Source organism: Ceratotherium simum, chromosome 25 (assembly GCF_057802395.1).
Source record: "Ceratotherium simum simum isolate JZ-2026a chromosome 25, ASM5780239v1, whole genome shotgun sequence".
Lineage (NCBI taxonomy): Eukaryota > Metazoa > Chordata > Mammalia > Perissodactyla > Rhinocerotidae > Ceratotherium > Ceratotherium simum.
This window is the reverse complement of record NC_141924.1, coordinates 10,809,099-10,829,961: the sequence shown is the minus strand read 5'-3', so window position 1 is coordinate 10,829,961 and position 20,863 is coordinate 10,809,099. Positions and strand designations below refer to the sequence as shown.

The following is a 20,863-nucleotide window of genomic DNA, read 5'->3' as shown; positions in this document are numbered from 1 at the left end:
CTCCCCTGTCCACCTGGGCCAGCTAGAAAGCCTGCCATTCTGAGGAGGTGTGGGGGCGAAGCAGCGCTGGGAAGCCATGCTGCCAAATTGTACCCCTGGTCTTCCTCGTGACTGGATGGCTTCCTTGAGTCTCCTTATGGTGGCGTAAGGCAGACATTTCCTTTTCTCTTGGGTTGGCAAACAATGTGAGCCCAGCTTAGGCAGGTCCCATCTCCCCTTGTGTCATTTGAGACCAGTCCATCTGTGAGGAGATGCAGGCGCCCCAGAGTGTGGCTGGGATGAGGGTGACAATAAAGGGGTACCAGGCACTGTTCTAGCCACTTCCTGTGCATTCTCACGCACTCCCCGTGACAACCTGGTGAGGTAGGCCCCCACTGCACAGGTCTCACAAGAGATGGGTACACACGATCTGAAGCAGAGCGATGAGGCTGCTGTTTGAACCCTGGGCTGTACCTCTGGAGTCTGGGCTCTTGGGGGATTTGCTCCTCGAAATACTTGGGAACAGGTGGCCTGTCAGGGCCTGCGAGTTGGGGCCTCCATTTTTCCTGATCTGCTTTCCAACGCCTAGCGCAGTGACACTGGAGAGCCAGCCCACTGTTGGCGCCTGTATCAGCAGTGACCCTGACGGGAATGTTGCCCCGAGACACCAGAGGGAGTGGGTGTCACACACGGACCTGGTGATCTTAGAGGTCTTTCCTGCCCTGAGATTGTAGAATTCTTCGCAAAGCCATGGGTCTCCCTCCATACCTTACTCTGAGAGCGGGAAGCGGGGGGCTCACCCTGGCCCCCCATCTAAGCAGCTTAACTGCTGTCAGCAAAGTACATGGGGATTTACTGGTTCAAAACAATAGCGTCAACTCAGCTACAGACATGGTATGAAAACTACGTTCTACGCTGTTTTCCTAAGGATCCTCTCATTACCCCATTTTACAGGTGAGGAAGCAGGGCTGAGGAACGTGCCCAGCCCCCAGCCGGCAGCTGGTGGACTGAGACCCTGGCCGGCTAACCAGGACGCACACTGAATCCGTGCGGCTCCACAATTCCTTACGGGCAGGTGCGAGGGGGCCCTGGACACTCGTCTTAGAGCTGAGGGCCAGAGAAAGCACACGTGGGTACCGAGGTGGTGGTACAGATCAGTACAAACGTGGACGCTGTCTCCAGGTCACACCAAGTCTCCACACGATCACGATGGATGGGTTTGGCGAGGGCCTGGAGAAGGGCGTCTAAGGCCACCGCCACAGGCCCCTCTGAGCACAGCTGCCATCTTGAGTCCCTGCTCTGTGCCTCACTGGGGTTTGTGACTATAGATTTGTTTCCAACATAGGAAATAAAAACGACTACAAATGCTGCTTCCCTCTGTCCCCCCGACAGTGTCATCTGCTCTGCTCAATGGGGCAGCGGCCCAAGCCCGGAGCGTGTGGGGTGGGGGCAGGAGGAGGACTCAGAGCTAAGAGGAGGTGAGAGAGAGCAGCCCCGGGAGTGCCCCCGCCACCTTGAGCTCCACAGTCCTCCAGTGCCACTGTGGGCCACCCTTGGAGACAGTGGCCCACTCCTTCATCTGGCAGATGGGAAATACGGGGCACCGAAGGGGCAGTGCAGGCTGGGGGCCTGAAACCAGGATACTGGGCTGTGCCCCTTCCCAGGCCCTGCAGCTAAGGCCTCCCCAAACCCAAAAAGTAGGGAGGGGACATGCAGCAAAGGTCCCAGCAGAGACTGTAGCCTCAGACCACAGACCACATGCGGCCTTTGCCTTCCTCCTCCACTCTGCTCCTTCACTGTGCGCCAGCCACAGTGGCCTTCCTGTGCCGCTCTGCCAAGCTCATTCCTGCCTCAGGGCCTTTGCACTTGCTGTTCCCTCTGCCTGTTAGACTTTGCCACAGCTGTCTCCCTCTCCTCATGCAGGTCTCTAATGTCACCCCCGAGGCCTTCCAAGATGACTCTACTAATATCCCAGTCCCTCTGCTTTAGCCTGTTCTGTTTTTTTCCATAACCTTTTCTCTAGTTGAATTTACTTCTATACATGTTTGTTTTCTATTATCCCATTCCCCAACTACAATGTAAGTAAGCTCTGTGACTGCCTGTTCATTCCCCTATTTCCAGGACCTACAACAGCGCCTGACAAATGATAATACTTAGAGCTCATATTTACCGAGGGTTCTGAGACACAGCTTTGAGTGTGTTCTGGTAGTTAGCTCATAATCCGCATAGGAGCTGTGAGGAGGATCTCAGGAGTCTACTCTTTATACTGATGTGAGTCTGGAGGGGTGGCTGCTGGCCCAGGGGCAGCTGGTACAACATGACGGTGGCCTGGACACACACACCATGCCCAGCATGCGGGGTGTCAGTGCCTGAGAGCCCAGCACAGAGTGAGGGGGGCGGGGGGTGAGGCTGAGGGTCAGCCCCAGCCCAGGCTGATCAGGGCATAGGCGAGGCTGGGCTCTACTCCTGGTGGGGTGGGGTGGAAAGGGGTGCTCCTTCTCAGTGCCAAGCCCTCCCTGCCTGCACCTAGAGGCTGGGGCCACCCAGCTCTCGGCATTTCATGCCTGTTTTATCTCTAGGACGAGGCTGCAGGTCCTGGAGATCAGGAAGTGGCCTTCATGTTTCTCTACAACGATTCATTGGCACCCACTGTGTGCTACACTGTTCTGGGTGCTGGGGATTCAGTGGTGAGCAAAACAGATAAAAATCTCTGCCCTCACTCTAGCAAGGGAGACCGGCAATAAAAATAAGAAAAAGACATCCGGGGCCGGCCCCGTGGCTTAGCGGTTAAGTGCGCGCGCTCCACTACTGGTGGCCTGGGTTCGGATCCCGGGCGCGCACCGACGCACCGCTTGTCCGGCCATGCTGAGGCCGCATCCCACATACAGCAACTAGAAGGATGTGCAGCTATGAGATACAACTATCTACTGGGGCTTTGGGGAAAAAAAGGAGGAGGATTGGCAATAGATGTTAGCTCAGAGCCGGTCTTCCTCAGCAAAAAGAGGAGGATTAGCATGGATGTTAGCTCAGGGCTGATCTTCCTCACAAAAAAAAAAAAAAAAAGAAAAAGACATCCGACGTGAGAGGGCAGTGGAACAGGCATGCGGAGTGGGGGGGTGAGAGGATTTGCTCCTTGAGATGGGTATTTAGGGAGGCCCTCCCTGGGAGGTAAAGGTGGCAGGAAGCAAGGGAGGGAGCCCAGCAAGTGGGAGGGGGAATTAGGGGGCGGGGGACACGTCGCGCAGGGCCTTGTAGCCCTGATAAAACGTGAGAGTCTCCTCTGCAAACTTGAGGAGCCCCTGGAGCAGGAGTGACAAACTGGTTTCTAACTGAAGAGGGTCCCTCTGGCAGCCTGTGAGTGGGTAGTGGGCAAGTGGACTGAGCTGGGGGCAGTGCAGTGGGGATGAGAGGCGGTCAGGGCCTGGATCCATCCTGAAGTCAAGAAGTCAGGCTCAGATGAGGGGTGGGAGAGCGGAGACAAAGATGACGCCTGAACAAGTGGAAGGACAGAGTTTCCATTTCCTGAGCGGGGGAAACCAGGGGAGGAGCAGGGTTTTATTTAAACGTTTTGATGCTGGCAGAGGGTGGGCTCGGTCTTGGCGGGGGAGGGGGAGGTGCCTCTGAGACACGCAGGAGGGGATGGCGAGGAGACAGTGGATGCAGGGTCCAGAGACCAGGAGGAGGTCCAGCTGGAAGCAGAAAGCCCTGCAGCGGCACCCGAGTGCCAGCACCCCTGTGCCAGACACCACGTGTGGCGGGGAAGGGAGCTCACAGTCCTGCGTGGGGACGGCAGGTGGACGCTGAGACCAAGGGAGGGTGAAAGCTCCAGGAGTCAGGGCTGCTGGAGGCTAGGCGACTTCAGTGGAAGGAGCAGGGACTCCTGGACGGAAGGTCACAGCAGGCTGCCCAGAGAAAAGGGCACCTGAGCTGAGCTGTGGACTGAGAATGGGGAGAGCAGCCCAAGAAAGCCAGCCCAGGCAGACTGGAAGTTGGGAACGAATGGCCCCAGTCCCACCCACCTCTCCAAGAGGGCTCCTGGCCCCAGCTCTGCTGGAGGATGGGGACCTGCCCACCCAGCTTCTGCAGGAACTTGAGTAAAGCCTCATCCATACAAGCTCTGGGCAGGCCTGGGGAGCCTGTAGCTGGGCCCAGTGAGGTCCCATGTGGCAGTCCCAGCCCACTCCTGCCCTGCCCCTTGGCCAACCCTGTGAGTCACAGAGGACCAGGGAGTGTGGATGGCTCGAGCAGCTCACCCCACTGTGGAAGCCACAGGGAGCCCTGGCTGGGGCCCTCCTGCTGGTCCCCACGTGGGTTCCTCCAACTCTGCTCAGCCTGCCCCAAATCCGACAGCTGGCCCAGACCACCTGAGACAAAGGCTTCCAGGTGCTTTCTGTCCACGCACAGGGTCTCACCTGGGGAAGCCCTCCTCCTCCTGGGTGTTTTTAGCCCCAGCGTGACCGTGGCAACTCAAGTGTTCTCTTATTTGGGCCCTGTCCCTTCCTTCCTCGGAACATGTCGGTCACAGATCCTGGGGCTCATGGTCACTGTCCCCCCCCATGGTGGCACACCCTCCCTCCTCCAGGGCCCGTCCCAGCCTCCCCGGGGCCCCCTGCCGCCTTCTAACCACCCGTACTAGAACTGTCCACGGTGACTGCTAAAATCCAGATCCCCGAGTCCTACCCCAACCTGCTGGCCCAGAAGCTCAGGAGTGAACACTAACGTTAGTCACACCAACAGGCGTGGGCACACACCCACTGGTGCTACGTGGCATCAAGGTCACATAAGACTCAGTTTAAAACTCACAAGCAGAGGGGCCTGCCCAGTGGCGCAGCAGTGAAGTTCAGGCGCTCTGCTTTGGCGGCCCAGGGTTCGCCGGTTTGGATCCGGGGCGCGGACCTACGCCCTGCTCATCAAGCCATGCTGAGGCGGCGTCCCACGTACAGCAACTAGAAGGACGTACAACTATGACATACAACTACCTACTGGGGCTTCGGGGAGAAAAAACAAGCAACATTGGCAACAGATGTTAGTGCAGGGCCAATTTTCCTCAAAAAACAAAACAAAACAAAACAACACAAGCAGAGAAGCAACAGAAGCGCTGCTCTCACCCCCCCAGGAAGGAGCCTCCTCACTGTACACCTGGGAGGGGACAGGGGACATGGAGGTGATTATGGAACAGCAGGTGTGTCCTTGTTAGAAGGCGGCCCTGGAGCTCAGCAGCTGGTCAGGCTGTTCCTCCCAGAAGCAAACTCCCAGTGAGCTAGAGCCAGCAGCCGAGCCCGCTTCTCGCTAAGCTGCTGAAAAGATGAAGGGCGTGAGTCTCTGGACGACATCCCAGTCTGTCTCTCCCTCTCCCCTGGGGTCGTTAGAGCTCAGCAGGCGGAGGAGGAGTGTGGAGACTCTGAGGAAGACCAGCCTCCCCATTCCTGGAATAGGGCCCTGAGGAAGGCAGGTCAGTACCGGTTTGGAGTCACAGCCCCGTCCTCTCCACCTACCTGATCTCCTGGGTGCATGGTCCACTTCTTTTTTTTTTTTTTGTGAGGAAGACCAGCCCTGAGCTAACATCTGATGCCAATCTTCCTCCCTTTTTTTGCTGAGGGAGACTGGCCCTGAGCTAACATCCATGCTCATCTTCCTCCACTTTATATGGGACGCCACCACAGCACGGCTTTGACGAGCAGTGTGCACCCAGGATCCAAACCTGCGAACCCCAGGCTGCCGAAGCCAAGCGCATGCACTTAACCTCTGCGCCACTGGGCCAGCCCTGGATGGCCCACTTCTTACTGCTCAGAGGGAGGCCACCTGCAGACAGGACTGACTCCAACCCGGCCTCAGTCCCCATTCAGGATGGACAGCTGGTTAATAACCAGGAACAGACCCAACTGGGCAGCAGGGTCCATGGGTGAACCCTCTCCTCTTGCACCTAAGAACCCACTGCGGTGCTGGCAGATTATCACTCCCCAGCTGCCCAGCGACAGGGGACCCTCAGGAAGTCCTCTACCAGAAGAGGCCACAACCTAAGGAGCCCTTTAGGTGGGGGGCTGCCCGAAGGTGGCCAGGGCCTTTTCTCCACGAGGCCCCCACCCACCCCACAGACGGGACTTGTCTCCTCCACACTGAAGCCCCATCTGGTCTACACCACCACTCACTTCGTGCCCTCTGTCCTGTACCCAGCACTGTGCCTGCTGGAAAGGGGCCATGTTTGTTTGCATGGCGGCGCAGCCCTGGCCCCAGCACCACCATTCTGCTCCGGCACAGACCTGAGTGGGAAACCCTGTTTCTCGAGATCACTTTCTGAGTGCTCCTCTACTCCCCTACCTCATGTGACAGACATAAGAGGAAAAAAAAATAGCAGCCTTGACCCCCGCTACCCCCGCTGTGAGGCCACAGCACTCCCTCTCCCCAGACCCTGGTGTCCCTTCCCAAAACAAAGCCCCCAACAGCCCCAGCAGCTGTGGATGCCACCTCAGGGGAGGAGGGCCTCTCTGGGCTATGTCGGCAGATGCCGCCTGCACCGGCGCAGGACTGGAGGACTTCTGACCTGGAGCTCCACGAGCCACACGGGGAGACGGGGGAAGGGAGGGAGGGCCCCTGTACCAGAGGAGACGGGAGGCACCCCATGAGTCACAGCAGCAGCATGCACACAGTTCTTGGGCCCATTTATTAGAACCTGTTGGCCTCTCCAGCACCCTTCTTCCACTCCTAGAGGTGGGAGGGCCCAGCAACTGGGCTTCCACAGCAAACAGCCCAGAGGCCCTACTTGGGCCAAAGCAAACACAACAGTCAGAAATGTTCCTTTCTGGCAGGTAAATGACTCCTCCCTCTCGAGCCTGCAGATGTCAGCTCTGGTGTGAACATCAATCCTCCCCAGGCTTCCAGCTCCACTCCAGCCTCCCCCTGGCTCCAGCTCCAGGGCTTCCTTGAGCTAGGCTGGCCTTGGGCTGCGATCTGCTGTCCGCACTGTACTCAGCAGGGGTCTGGGGCCAGCAGAGGCTGTGAGGTCGGAGGAGGAGGCCCGGCCCGAGTGCCTCTCTGGCTGGGCCCTCCCGGAAGCCTAGCTGCCGAAGTACTCCTGCTGGAACTTCTGGAAGTCTTCCTCGGTGAACACGGTGCCCTCGGCCTTCTTCTTCTTCTTCTTCTTGGCCATAGGCCGGTCACAGGCCTTTCGGCCCCGGTTTTGACGCACAATCTGGTGGGGTGTGGGAGTCAGGATCCTGGGTGGTGACTCCTGGCACGTGAGAGACTGCCCCTTGGAGCCGCCCGCCCTGGCACAGCTGACCAAGTGCTGCCCTCTCACCCTCCTGGGAGGCAGCGCACATTAGTTCCATGTACAGAGGAGCAAACTGAGGCCCATGAGGATCACAAGGGACCAGGCCAGGTCCAGCCTCCCACCTCCCCTGCTCCGCCCTCAGTGCTCCAGGGGGAGGCCCCCCACAGCACAGCAAGGTGGTCCAGCTCTTAGGAGCCTGGGGTGGCTCAAACCACACCCTGTGGCTCAGGGCTGAGAGCCCCATGGATACAGCCTCAGCTCTCACCCCCAGGTTCTTTCCCATAGCCCACCCCGACAGACCTGCTGGGTGATGGACTCAGCCACGGTGCTTCGAGCACTGGTCATAAACTTCAGGTTTACTCCGAGGTAGCCTCGACGCTCTCGCTTCTGGAACTCAGCTGTGGATGGTTGGCAGGGCGGCGTCATTTCAGACTCACTACCTGGAAGCCTCCTGGGTCCCCTCCTGACATCTCCCCACTCCACCCCCATGCCCATGGTCCTTCCAAAGGCCCTGTCGTCCCTCCCCTAGATCCCTGCAACAGCCTGGGCTCCTGTCTGTCAAATCCACTCACCACACAGATCCTGCTTAAAGCCACCCTTAGCTCCCTGGTGCTCACGTGATTTATTCACCGAATGTTCCTGAGCGCTTCCTGTGTGTCAGGCACTGTCCTAGGTGCAGAGCATACAGCAGCAAACAGAACAGGCAAATGCCTGCCCTCATGGAGCTTGCATTCCAGTGGGGTGAGGGATGGTAAAACCAGTCATCAGTATATTAGAGGGTGATACGTTTTACAAAGAAAAACAGAATAGTAAACAGAAATGAGAAATGCCAGGGGTGGAGCTTCCAATTCTAAACACGAGGGTCTGAGAAGGCCTCACTGAAATGAAGTTTGAGCAGACTGGAGGGAGACTGTGGATATCTGGGGGAAGAGCATTCTAGGTAGAGGGAACAGCCAGTGCAAAGGCCCTGAAGCAGAAGTGTGATTAATGAATGTGGAGAACAGAAAATGGCAGGAAGGCAGAGGGAACAGCCACTGCTGGAGAGTTGAAGCAGGAGAGCAGCAGGCCATCCGGAGCTGTAAGAACTGGGGCTTTCACCGGTCCCATGGGAGCCACTGGGGGGTGCAGGGCAGAGGAGAGACAGATTTGACTCATGATTTACAGGATCGCTTCGGATGCCGTGCTGAGAATAAGATTAGTGGAGTGGGGGAGTGGGAGACAGGAGACCAAGAAGGAGGCTTTGCAATTATCCAGGCAAGAGATGATGTAGCTCAGACCAAGGTCGCAGCCACAGAGATGTTCTGATTGGCAACTCAGGCTTGAGAGTCCCCTCACTCATCAGTTATGTACCATGACGGGGTGGGGCAAGGGCTGGGATGGACGGGGTGACCTCTGGCATCCTACGTTCCTGCCTCACATCAACATCACTGATGCGCAAACCTGTCTCTCTTTCCTGCCTCCACACTTTTGTTCAGGCTGTTTCCTCCCCGGAATTCACAGTCTTTTAACAAATACTGGGACACCTTTTATGCACCAGGCCCTGGGGATTCAAAGACACACTAGGAGCTCACCAAGTCCTGCCACACGTCGAAACACCCCTCATCCTGCTCACAACTGCCCCTCCCCAAGTCTGCACACCTCATTAAGTGGCACCGCATTCCCCAAGATGCTCTACTAGAAACCGGGCTCCATCCTCACAGTTCACCACTGAAGCCCACCAATGCTCCCCCGTAAGCACATTCCCCCCTGCCCCCCCCCACATCCTCTTGTCATCTCTGCACCACAGCCGTGACCCAGGCCAGCACACCTCCCACTTGAATGGAGTAGGTAAGGGCAGGGTTCTGGAGACACACTGCCTGGTTTCTACCTGCCTCGTCTGGGCAGGTGCCTGTTTCTGCATCTGTAAAAAGCGGGCAGGGACGGTCCCGCCCTCACCGCGTTGCCGTGAGGAACTAAAGGAGCGAGCATTTACACGGGGCTCAGCACAGCACCGGGCGCGCCGAGTATGAACTGTTACACGCTCCATCTCTGACCCTTGGTCACTGTCATCTCTATCAGGCTTCTTTCTTTCAAATGTCCAAAGACGACAACCTCCTCTCTGACCCTGCACGTGCCGCTCTCTCTGGAGCACCTTCCCGGGCTCACTGACACGTCTTTCAGCTCTGGGCTCCAACGCCGCGCGCTCAGAGAAGTCTGACCGGGCCTCTGACCCTAAGCCCGTCCGGAGCCCGCATCGCGCTCAGCAGTTACACGCCGATCTGGAAACTCGCACACTCCTCTCCCCGCCAGGGCTGCAGCCCAGGAGGCCGGGGCCGCGCGTCCCCTCCACTCCCTTATCCCAGGGCCGGGCCCCGCCCCGCGCCCGGCGCACGGGTGCTCCAACAACGCCGGGGACCTGTCCGCCCGGCCTCCCGCTCCCCCGCCTCCAGGGCGGCCCCGCCCCGGCCTCCCGCGCCCCCGCCTCCAGGGCGCCCCCGCCCCGGCCTCCCGCGCCCCCGCCTCCAGGTCGCCCCCGCTCCGGCTCCTCCCCGCGCTCACCCAGCGCCGACTTGGGCACCTTCCCCTTGGCCGAGTTCCTCAGCTTCTGGGCCTGGCTCGACTTCGCCTTCCGGGGCCGCTTCTCCGGGGCCCCGCTGGGCTTAGCCTGGCCGGGGGCGGCCCCGGGGGCTGCGGGGAAAGAGACAGAGGACGGACCAGGCTCGGAGGGCGCTCGGGGTTCCCTCCCACCGGGCTGAGCCCAGCCTGGCTCGGCCCGCACCCTCGGGGCCCCCGCCCTCAGCCCCCGCCGGCCTCACAGCCGCGCTGGCCGTCCCCGGCAGGCCCTCCTCACCCTCGGGCGCGCCCAGCAGCTCCAGGCCGCGCCGCAGCAGGGCCGCCGACATGGCTGCGCTTAGCTCCGCCCACACGCCCAAGCTACTTCCGCCTTGGCCTCCCTCGTCGCGTCGGCGGAAACACGAGCTGGAGCGGAAGGTTCCGGAGTGTGCGGCCGGAAGTGCCCACCTTCCTTAGGACGCTTGCCTTAGGAGTTGGCAGGTTGCTAATAAGAGGGCAGAGGGGTGGGACCTGGAGGCGGGGCCAACGTGCAGAAGGACTCATTTGTGGTCCAATCCCAACCGTTGGCGAGCCAGGCCACGCCTTCTCCCGGAAGCCGTCCACTACTAGCCCGGCCTGGTTGGCCAAGCCTCTCGGGGCTGGTCGCTCCGTAGTGGGCGAGGCCGGGGGCGGGGCAGAGAGTTAGTATTCTCAATTTTTACGAAAAAAGAAAATGTAGAGCCAGATATTTTTTCATACACTTCGACCAAAGTAACATACCGCACAGATCGAGTGCGGCATGAGAGTCCAGCTGTCTTCCGTTAAGCCAGACATTTGCAAAAATGCAAAACAATGTCAGTGTTTTCCTACTATTGTTTGTTTTCTTTTGGAAGATAGAACTATTTTCATAAAAATATGTTATTTATGTTAACATGCATTGAGTTTGTTATTGTTATTTAAAATGAATTAATATTTTAAAATGTTCTCAGTTTTATTTCCTAGCTTGGTAAATATCAATAGATATTTATACATACAAAAACTCTTTGAGACCCGGAATTTTTTTAAGAGTGTAAAGAGGTTCTTAGACCAAAAAGTTTGAGAACTGGCCTCGATGACCCTTCTTGGAAGGGCAGTGGAGAGGAACACTGTCCTGTTCACTGCTCCGTCTGTCTGCAGCTGCTGGCCCGGTACCTGGTACGCAGAAGACACTCAGTAAATGAGCGGTGAATGAGGAGGAACCACTGAGTCACTGAGCAAACATGTTCCCAGGGCCTTTTGTATACCTGACACTGTAGAGTGTGACACGGAGGTGACTCAACTGGTTCTGGATGAACCTCACTGTCTCCCCTCCATTGGTTGGTCCAGGAGGGAGAGAAACACTTAAATGGATGTTAATAATAACAAGCACTATGTCAAGGTGCTGTTCGACGTGTTCTACATTTGTTAATTCATCTATCCCCGCCCCCCACTCAGTAGGAACAACTGTTTTCCCCATTTTACAGATGAGGAAAACCGAGGCACAGAGAGGCCAAGGAACCTGCCCAGGTCACACAGCTGGTGTCAGAGCTGGGAATCAAGGCAGACAGCCCGGCCTGAGCGTTTCTGGGCTGCACTCCTGTGCCAGCCACCCAGGAGAGCAGTGCTGTGTGCTGAGTGGGGCCCGTCAAGCCATGGGTGTCAGGAGGCCTCTGGAGGAGAAGAGGAGCTGACTGTGTGGGAAGGGGAGTCTCCCAGGCAGGAGGACCCGGTAGTGAGGGCATGTCCCCTGGGACAGGAGTGGCCCCACAGCACCTATGAGGGCAGGATGGCTTAATTGCCGTCAGACTCCATGCGCTTGCCCTAAGGGCCACGGGGGGCCTGGAGTCCAGAGACGTTGTCAGACGTGCTCTTTTTTTCCTGCTTCTAAAATAGTCAGATTGTTTTCTTATTTCTTATATTTCTTGTTTATTGTCTGCTCCTCTCCCCCCATGAGCCACTGTAAGGTCCGCAAGGGCAGGGATCTTTGTTTTGTTCATCGTTACATCTCTAGCGCCTGGAACAGAGCTTGGCATATAGTAAGTGCTCCATAAATGCACGAATTAGACGGAAGAAGGGCGAGCATCGGGGTAGAGATGTCCAGGAGGTCATGGGATGTGTGAGTCTGCCCCTCGGGAGGACGAAGGAGCAAGCTCTACCCTCCCCGCTTCCTCCTCCCTATCCGTGATGGTCAGCACTCGGACCCCGGAGTGGAGAGCTCTTCGCATTCCAGGGTCCCAGCGAAAAGGGGCGCCTGGGGCCTGTGGATTTCTGCAGCGGCCTCCGCTCACCCGGCGCTCAACCGGACTCTGGGAGGGCCAGGCGGCCTCTTCGGCCACGAGGTGGCGCCGCAGGACAGCTTTCCCGCGCGGCGCGGCTCCGCGATGGGGTCGGCCGCGGTCCAGGTTGGGGTGTCTGGGTAGGAGTGTGGGGTCAGGCCGCCCCTCGGCCTCACCCTTTCCAGCCAGCACTGCGCGGCCCCGGCCTCCTGCTGTTCCTGCTCCGAGACCTTCCAAGACCGGGCTAGACACGCCCCCTGAGCCTGGCCTGGAGGAGTGGGGGGGGAAGCTGAGGCAGAGCCACAGGGCAGGGCTGCCCACCGTGGGGGAGTCGGGGGGGTGGAATGAGGCCTCTTTTCTGAAAGGTGTGCAAATGACAGCTGGCCACTCACTGTTGGGGAGAATGCAGGGGGCTGTGTGACCCTAGGCAATCCCTTAAGAGAGAGTGCCTCTGTTTCCCCATCTGTTAAATGGGGCCTCTGTAGTAGCCCCCTTATAAAGTGGGCATGAGGAGCCAGTAAGTTAATAGGGGAGAAGCGCCCAGCAGAGGGACTGGGTGGGTCAGTGCCCCCGCTGTGCACGGCCCATATTAAGGACATGGGCAAGAACCAGGGGCCCACGTCTGGGCACCTGATGGGACAGGCTCAGGGGTGCGGCTCCCTCCTGCTCCGTCCCTCTCCCCGGGGAAGGGTGGGCCAGGAGGTCTCACAGGCGGGTTCCTGTCCTCGCTGCAGGACATGGGGCGAGCTGCTTTCCTGCTCTGAGCTGTTTCCTCATCTGGAACCGCGTCCCCGCCTGCCTGCAGCCCTTCCCTGGGCGCCCCTCCGTGCCTGCTCAGCTGGGGCCCTCGGCCACACAGAAGACACATCACAGTGAGGTCGCGGCCTTCCTAGCCCCTGTCGCCCACGTGCCTCATCCCTGTCTCCTTTCTGGCCTTCCTGGACCCAGCTTAACCTCACCAGGCCCCAGGGCGGGGGACCTGAGGCTCAGAGGGAGGTGGGGTCTTCTGCAAGGTCACACAGCATTTCGAGAGCAGAGTCAGGACTAGAACCCAGGTCTCTGAGTCCCGAGCAAGAGTGTGCATGAGTGTGTGCAAGTGTGAGAGTGTGTGTGTGTGAGTGTGTGTGTTTGGCCTCTTTGACTTGCGTGTTGCAGGAGCACCTGGCATCTTGTCGTTTTCTTTTGCTTTTCTCCATCTTTCTTTCTGGGTCTCTTTATCTCCTTATCCTCATCTCTGACTCTTGTCTCTCCGAGTCTCTGTCCTCTCCTTCTCTCTGTCTCTGAGTCTTCCCTCTTTCCATCTCTTCCTCAGTCACCCCCCGCCTCCACTCCCCCAGCCCCTGGCCTCTCTCCACCTTCAAACTGGAAACCCAAGTGGAATTCCCAGTTGCCTTTTCCTACTGGTGATGGCAAGTCTCCGCGTGTCCTCGCCTCTCCCTTCTCTGCGCCTGCCCTGCCTTATCGTGGAGTCCTCTCTCCTCTCTCCCGCTCACCTCCGACTCCCGCCATCAGTGGCTTTGAAGTGCGTTTACAGGAAAGCTCAAGAGAAAATCCGTTTCTGCACTGTCGGGTCTAAATTGATGGGGGAATGGGCTCCTCTCGGCCTCTGGTCTTGTCTCCTCCATCCATCTCGGGCTCTCTCGAGCTTTCTTTTCTAAAAGGTGATGCTGTGTTTCATGTCTGCTTCCTCCTCACCACACGGTCACCAGGCAATCACTCCTCCTCAGTTTCCTGGATCAACATGCCCCTGCGTGGGGGAGGGGATTGTAGGGCAAAGGGAGATGGGAGAGGAGCAGGGCCGGGGGCATCCCCAGGGGTCTGGGGCTGACAGATGCTCTGGGTTTGATAGACTGGGCTCACACAGCTGTGTGCCCAAAAGCAAGCCGCCTTCCTTCTCTGGGCCCGTTTCCTCCTCTGTGAACTGGAGGAGGAACTCCTCCAAAGTGAAGACTTTGAGAAGTCTTGTCTAGCCCTCCTCCCAGGGCTGAGGGTGGTGGGGGCCCAGAGCTCCTGGCTCCTGGGTCCTGAGGTCTGGAGGGAGCATGGGTTCTGGAGCCAGGCTGCACATGTTCAAATTCTGGCTTTTTCATTCCCTAGCTGTGTGACCTTGGGTAAGTCACATAACCTCTCTGTGCCTTGGTTTTCTCATCCATGAGTTGATTATAATAATAGTCCCTACCTCATAGGGTTGCTGTGAGGATTGACTACAAAGCGCTTGGAATAGCACACTGTGCACAGAGTAAGCGGTATATGTTTGTAAATAAATGATTGCCACATGGGCCAGCTGTGTCCCGTGGGACCCATGCCCACATCTGTGTGCGTGACCTGCGCATGTCTGTAGCTGCTGGACCTCCATGCTCTTGTGATCAGCATATGGGGAGTTTGAGGCCACAGAAAGCAATGCTCAAGAATCCAGAGTCAGCAGGTCTATGTTCAAAAGAAGCCTTTGCCACTCACTGGCTGTGTGACCCGCGGAGGTTACATCACCTCTCTGAGCTTCGTAGGGGGTTTGCTGGGGGCTGGCAGTGTCTCCCTCACAGACAGGTCTGTTGAAGGGTGCAGTGAGAGGTTGCGTGGAATGTACTCAGCATTGGGCCTGGCACTTAATCATATATTCACTCAGCAAACCTCTGCTGAGCACATACTAGGAGCCAGGCTCCGCGCAGTGAGGTGGAATGGGGGGTGAACGAGGGTCTCCATCCGGGCCTGGTAGTGCTCACACATTCGTGTTACACTCTCAGCAAGTGTGAGCCTCTCCTGCCCCTCGAGGGCCTGTATTCCTGTATTTGTGGCCCTAGGGTTTGTGGGGTTAAGAGTGGCACCGACAAACAGGCCCCCAGGACAGCAGGACCATTTGGGGGGTCCAGGCAGAGGCAGAGTGGCTTTTTTTCCAACAATTTGAAAAGATAAAATTGTTGGCATGACTGATCTTAAGAACTTAATAAAGGGCCGGCCCGGTGGCGCAGCGGTTAAGTGCGTGCACTCCGCTTCGGCGGCCGGAGGGTTCTCTGGTTCGGATCCCCGGTGCGCACCAACGCACCGCTTGTCAAGCCATGCTGTGGTGGCATCCCATATAAAGTAGAGGAAGATGGGCACTGATGTTAGCCCAGGGCCAGTCTTCCTCAGCAAAAAAAAAAAGAGGAGGATTGGCAGATGTTAGCACAGGGCTGATCTTCCTCACCAAAAAAAAAAAAAAGAACTTAATAAAGACACAGGAAGAAGCTGCTGGAAATTCTCCATGGAGTTCTGGGGTCTGACAGTGACTCTGGGTGGGCATCAAAGGTGGGGTCTTTTTAATGGCTCGAGCCTGACCAACCAAAGACACAACTGTGCCACTAAGTTGCCACATGACCTTGGCACATCCTTTCCCTCTTGGGCCTCAGTTCCCTCTAGGGTAAGACGGGAGGGGTTCTCCAGCTCTGCCAGGCCCCCAAGGCCACGGAGATGTCAAGAGGTTACAGGGAGAAGAAGGGGTGAACTTGGAAGACTCTGGGGAGGACTTGAGGGGCCCTCAGCAAGCCAATGTCCCTCCCCCAGTCAACCTGTTCCCGGAGACCTCACCAGCAGGGAGGGAGTTAGATGGGGGTCCTTAGGCAGAGTGGATGGAGCCAGACTCTGGGGACTTGGCCTCACGTGAGACCTTGAGTAAGTCCCTTCTCTGCTCAGGGCCTCAGAGTCCCCCTCTGGGCAGTGGAGACAGACACTAGGAGTTTGCTGAAAGTGTCACAGGAGGGCCCTGGGAGGGGAGGGGGCGTCTGGTTCCCAAGGGGATGGGGAGGGCTCTGTCCCTTCCAACCTCAGCTTTTTAACTCTAATTACATTTCCATTAAAATGCAAATTTCCAACAAATGCCTGGAAAGGAAGCCCTGTTGTCAAGGCAACTGGAGTCTGGGGGTAGGGAGGGGAGCCTGTCTCCACCTCCTGATCCTTCCCGACAGAGCTGGGGCCTGCCTGGAAGACCCCCTCCTCCCCTTCTCAGAACTCTGAGCATCTCACCCACAGCTTGGGGATCTCTTGCCTCGAGGCTGGGTCTTCAGGGGAAGGGAGCTGGGTAACCTTGCAGAAGTCATTTCCCCTTCTTGGCCTCAGTTTCCCCATCTGCAAATCAGGGATAATGTTATAGGCCTCTTTTGCAGGGTGGTCCTGTGGAGTCAGTGAATTAATTTATATGACATCAGGGAAGGGGGTCTGCCCTCCAGATGCATTTCTGGGGTACTCGATGAAGCCATGGCTCGAACGCCTCCCTGTGTGGAGTCAGGATGTGTCTTGCCCTGGAGTTCTAGTTTCTGCTCCCTTCCTGGACAAGGAGCCAAAAGATGCTGTGGGAGTGACCTTCAAGTCTTGTGTAAGCTCAATTCTCCCTTACACTAATCCTGAGGCCATTTGACTTTATGCTGTTCTTTCCTTGCAAGGCGGATATGGATGTCTAACAAATGGGGAGAGGATGATTTTTCTGCCCCCAGTGGATCTGAAAACAAGGGAGGATAAAGAGAAGAAACTTTAGGAAGGGAAAAGAGCTGGCAAAAGAAGCAGGAAGAGATGAATATATGGAGGAAGACATTGTTTCCTTTTTTGCCTCTGCTGCTGGGAAGCTCAGATTGAATAGTATTACTGTATTACAGTAATAAATGTAATTTGTTACATTATTGCATTTCATTACTATGTTATTCAACTATAGTAAATGTTCATTTCAACTTTCTAGAACATCTAGCTCACTCCTGTTCCCTAAATGATTTCTGATCTTTTATTTTACTTTTTAAGAAATCCTCTTCAGAAATAGCTGAGAGTATAAATTATAAATTAACAATTATGACAGAGAGAGGAAGAATGAGCATAGGCTGTTCTGTGCAAACCTGTCAGCCCCTAAACTTCTGAATGATTGTGGCCTTAGGATAAGTACCGAGAGGGGGAGACTGGGGGTGGTGGGGAGTGACTGATGATTGATTTTGAGTTCTTTTTTTTTTTTTTTAAAGATTTTATTTATTTTATTTTTTCCCCCCAAAGCCCCAGTGGATAGTTGTATGTCATAGCTGCACATGCCTCTAGTTGCTGTATGCAGGACTCAGCCTCAGGATGAACGGAGAAGTGGTGCCTCGATGCGCACCCGGGATCCGAACCCGGGCCACCAGCATCGCAGCGCGCGCACTTAACCACCAAGCCACGGGGCCGGCCCTGATTTTGAGTTCTTAATGCTAAGCTGGTGAGAGTGCATCCCAGCAAGAACAAGGGTGGGGCTTAAGACGCCGGTCTTGGAGCGGCCGGTTATTGAACAAGATGGGAGATCAGTTCCCAGAAGAGGCTGGAGCATGTGCATTAACTCCCTGACCAAGCACGACAGGGCAGTGCGTGGGGTTTTCACCGTCTCACCTGCCTCCACCGCGGCTTCCTGTGCAGTCAGGCCGGGCAGGAGCTGAGTTCTGTCTGATGGAGTGTTGGTGGAGGGGATGACGCCACTTTGGGTCCAGCCTGGCTCTGGGAAGCTTCCCCTGCAGTCTCCAGCCCATTTTCCTTGCTACTGTGACCTTGGTACAATGTGCTGTGGATGGCAGGGGACTGTCCAGTCCCACATCGAAGCAGTAAACCATTGTGTTAGCACTCTGAGATTTCGGGGTCTGTTACTGCAGCACAGCCGGTCATATCCTGATGAATACACCTCCCAGTTCCACTCCTGACAGTCCCCCAGGAGCCCCCCAGAGGTCAACCTGGGGCTCTGGGATGACCTGTGTCGTGCGAGGAGCATGTGCAGAGGCAAAGGAGGAGGGATGCAGAGGACCAAGTAGCCTGGGCCTCGGTTTCCTCATCTGCAAAATGAAACCCACCTTCTAGGGTTGTTGTGAGAATTTGGTGAGCTAAAGCCTTGAGCCGGGGCCTGGGGCAGTAATCACTTCACAGGTGCTGGTTTTTCAAATGACAATCGCCACCTCTGACCCCGGCCCCTCCCTGCTGTTTTTCTCCATAGCACTATCATTTTCTTTTGTTGTTGTTGTTGTTTTGTTTTTTTTTTGTAAGGAAGATCAGCCCTGAGCTAACATCTCTTGCCAATCCTCCTCTTTTTTTTTTTTTTTTTTTTTTTGCTGAGGAAGATTGGCCTTGGGCTAACATCCGTGCCCATCTTCCTCTACTTTATATGGGATGCCGCCACAGCATGGCCTGACAAGCGGTGCTTCGGTGCGCGCCTGGGATCCGAAACTGTGAATCCTGGGCCAACAAAGCCGAGTGCATGCACTTAACCATTGCACCACCGGGCTGGCCCCTCCCTTTCTGACTACCATATATTGACTTCTTTTTTTTTTTTTGTGAGAAAGATCAGCCCTGAGCTAACATCCATGCTAATCCTCCTCTTTTTGCTGAGGAAGACTGGCTCTGAGCTAACATCTGTTGCCAATCCTCCTCCTTTTTCTCCCCAAAGCCCCAGTAGATAGTTGTATGTCATAGTTGCACATCCTTCTAGTTGCTGTATGTGGGACGCGGTCTCAGCATGGCCGGAGAAGCGGTGCGTCGGTGCGCGCCCGGGATCCGAACCCAGGCCGCCAGTAGTGGAGCACACGCACTTAACCACTAAGCCACGGGGCCAGCCCCCATATATTTACTTCTTATTCTTGTTTGTTGTCTGTCTTCTCAATCACACTGTAAGGACCACAGGGCTTCTTATATCTTGTTCTCGCCTGTAGCCCCAGAGCCTCGAATGGTGCCTGGCACACAGTGGGTGTGTGACTGATGTTTGTTGAATGAATGAATGAGTGTCAAGCCATTTCTTAGGCAAAAAATATGAATTGAACACCTACTATGTGCCAGGGACCATTTGGGAATTCAGGGTGAGCGAGGTTTGAGACAGAAGTGTGGGAGGAGAGCAGAGCGACAGTGACAACCAGAAACGGTAAAGCCTGGAGGGGCGGGTGGGGGTGCAGATGTGTCCACAGACTCAAGGACGGGAAGATGGACTGGGCGGGAAGGGGTGGTTGGGAGGAGGGAGCCTTCGTTAGTTGTGTGGCTGTAACCTGTCATGGGGAGCTCACTCCTTAGCGGGCAGCCTGTTCTCTGGAAGGATGGCCTTCAGACTTGGGAACTTCTCTCTGAAGCTGGGGTAAGGCCGGCCTCTGTGCCCTCAGTGTCTGCCAGCTTCTGTGCTGGAGGTCATGGCCCTGGAATTGCCCAGAGGGGAGGCGAAGCCTGGTCTGAGGACAGTGCACCTGGTAGCCTCACTCTCGGAGGGAGTCCTGGGGTGGCCACCCTTGCTGGGGTCCTGGCATGGTGGACTCTGGCAGGAGATGTCCCCAGAGGTCCTCTGAGACTCCTCTCTTGAGAAACAGGTACAAGGAGGGCTGGTGAGTCCCCCGGCCCTTGGCCGAGCCACCCAAAGCTGTGTGGCTTCTGTGAGGGCTCGGCCCCCTCTCTGGGTCCCCAGAGTCACATCTCCACAGCCTCCTGGGCATGTCCTCCAGCTCCTGTGTGTCCCACAGGCCTCTCAGCCTCAGCTTGTCCCAAATGGCACTTGCTCTCCTCGCCCAAGCCTGCCTCTCCTCTCCCCTCCTCTGTCTCACCCCAGACAGAAGCCGGGGTGCCTTTCCCCCCTTCTGCTTGACCCCACATGCGAAGAGTTACCTGTCCTGTCCATTCAACCTTCTAAATCACCCTCAGCCTCTCCCATCGCTCCACCCCCGGCCCAGGTCGTCAGGCCCTCGCGACATGCTTCCCAGCTGCCCCAAGTCTTGCTCCCTTCAGATGCCCGCCTTGGGCAGGAGTTGCTGGGAGGCCCTGTTGGGTGGGCAGCTTTTGCTGGTCCAGCTGGTGGCCAACGAGGCCTTTGGGGCTTCTGCTGCCTCATCTGCCTGCCCCTGGCTTGGCAGCACCCTCCTTCCTCCATACTAACCGTTTGTGCCTGGGCCCCACGCTTGGCTTCAGCACAGATGGGCTCACAAGACCCCTTGGTCCTGGGGGTTGGGGGCTAGGCTGTGTGCCCACTCCAGGTCTGGTCCCAGAATTTCCCCCTCTTCTGCCTCTGCCCTCCCTTCTCTGTCAGATGACCTTCTTCTGTGTACCCCCAGGCCTGGCTGAGGCTCCATTCCCTCCCCACCTTCCTGTTACTCCCTGCAGGGAAGGAGCAGAGCATGGTGGTTAAACACAAGACTCTGGAGCCAGCCTCTTATGTTCAAATCCTGGCTCACCATTTGCGGACTGTGTGACCTTGTGCAAATCACTTAAACTCTCTGTGCCTTAATTTCCTCATTATAAATTGTGCTTAACAATAACTTCAACCCCGTAGATCGTTGTGAGAATTAAACGATCACATTCTGGGCCGGCCCCGTGGCTTAGTGGTTAAGTGCGTGCACTCTGCTACTGGCGGCCCGGGTTTGGGTCCCGGGCGCGCACCGATGCACTGCTTCTCCGGCCATGCTGAGGTCGTGTCCCACATACAGCAACTAGAAAGATGTGCAACTATGACATACAACTATCTACTGGGGCTTTGAGGAAAAAAAAAAAAAAGATCACATTCTAATTGCCTTATGAATGTAGCTCTCACGCTTTCGGTGCCCCTCCGTGTACAGACTACTTGCCCAGTTCACGTCTGGTCCTCACACTTAATCTGTGACACAGGCGTCAGACTCATTTGACAAATGTGGAAACTGAGGTCCCCATCTCCTGAATGCAGTGGAGATGTTGGGATTTGGGGGTCAGACCTGGGTGTGTGTTCAAGCTCAGTCATTTCCTGTACATCCTCGAGGGGTGCCCTCCCCTTTCAGAGCCTGTTTCCTGATCTTTTAATCTTTTGATCTCTTGATCTTTAATC

General features: G+C 56.5%; 1 protein-coding gene across 2 annotated transcripts; it reads right to left on the bottom strand.

Moving 5' to 3' along the window:
* Nucleotides 1-6,621: 6,621 nt before the first annotated feature.
* RPS19BP1 (ribosomal protein S19 binding protein 1) lies at nucleotides 6,622-10,177 on the bottom strand. 2 transcript variants are annotated; one of them, XM_087448902.1, is made up of 4 exons: nucleotides 10,080-10,177; nucleotides 9,788-9,916; nucleotides 7,550-7,647; nucleotides 6,622-7,207 (listed from the first exon to the last, which is right to left on the bottom strand). In XM_087448902.1, the coding sequence occupies exons 1-4, from the start codon at nucleotides 10,129-10,131 to the stop codon at nucleotides 7,034-7,036; spliced, it is 453 nt and encodes a 150-aa protein (XP_087305028.1). In that variant the 5' UTR covers nucleotides 10,132-10,177; the 3' UTR covers nucleotides 6,622-7,033. The 2 variants fall into 2 exon arrangements, with proteins under 2 accessions (XP_087305028.1, XP_004437937.1); XM_004437880.3 differs by having other exon boundaries at nucleotides 6,622-7,168; nucleotides 10,080-10,169.
* Nucleotides 10,178-20,863: the final 10,686 nt, after the last annotated feature.

Bases quoted from the DNA above. Each gene is read 5' to 3' on its own strand.
- RPS19BP1 (XM_087448902.1), bottom strand. From the start codon at position 10,131: ATGTCGGCGGCCCTGCTGCGGCGCGGCCTGGAGCTGCTGGGCGCGCCC. The intron at 9,917-10,079 runs GTGAGGAGGGCC...CTTTCCCCGCAG, and splicing joins GCTGCTGGGCGCGCCCGAGG to CCCCCGGGGCCGCCCCCGGC. The intron at 7,208-7,549 runs GTCTGTCGGGGT...CTCACGTGCCAG, and splicing joins CTGAGTCCATCACCCAGCAG to GAGTCACCACCCAGGATCCT.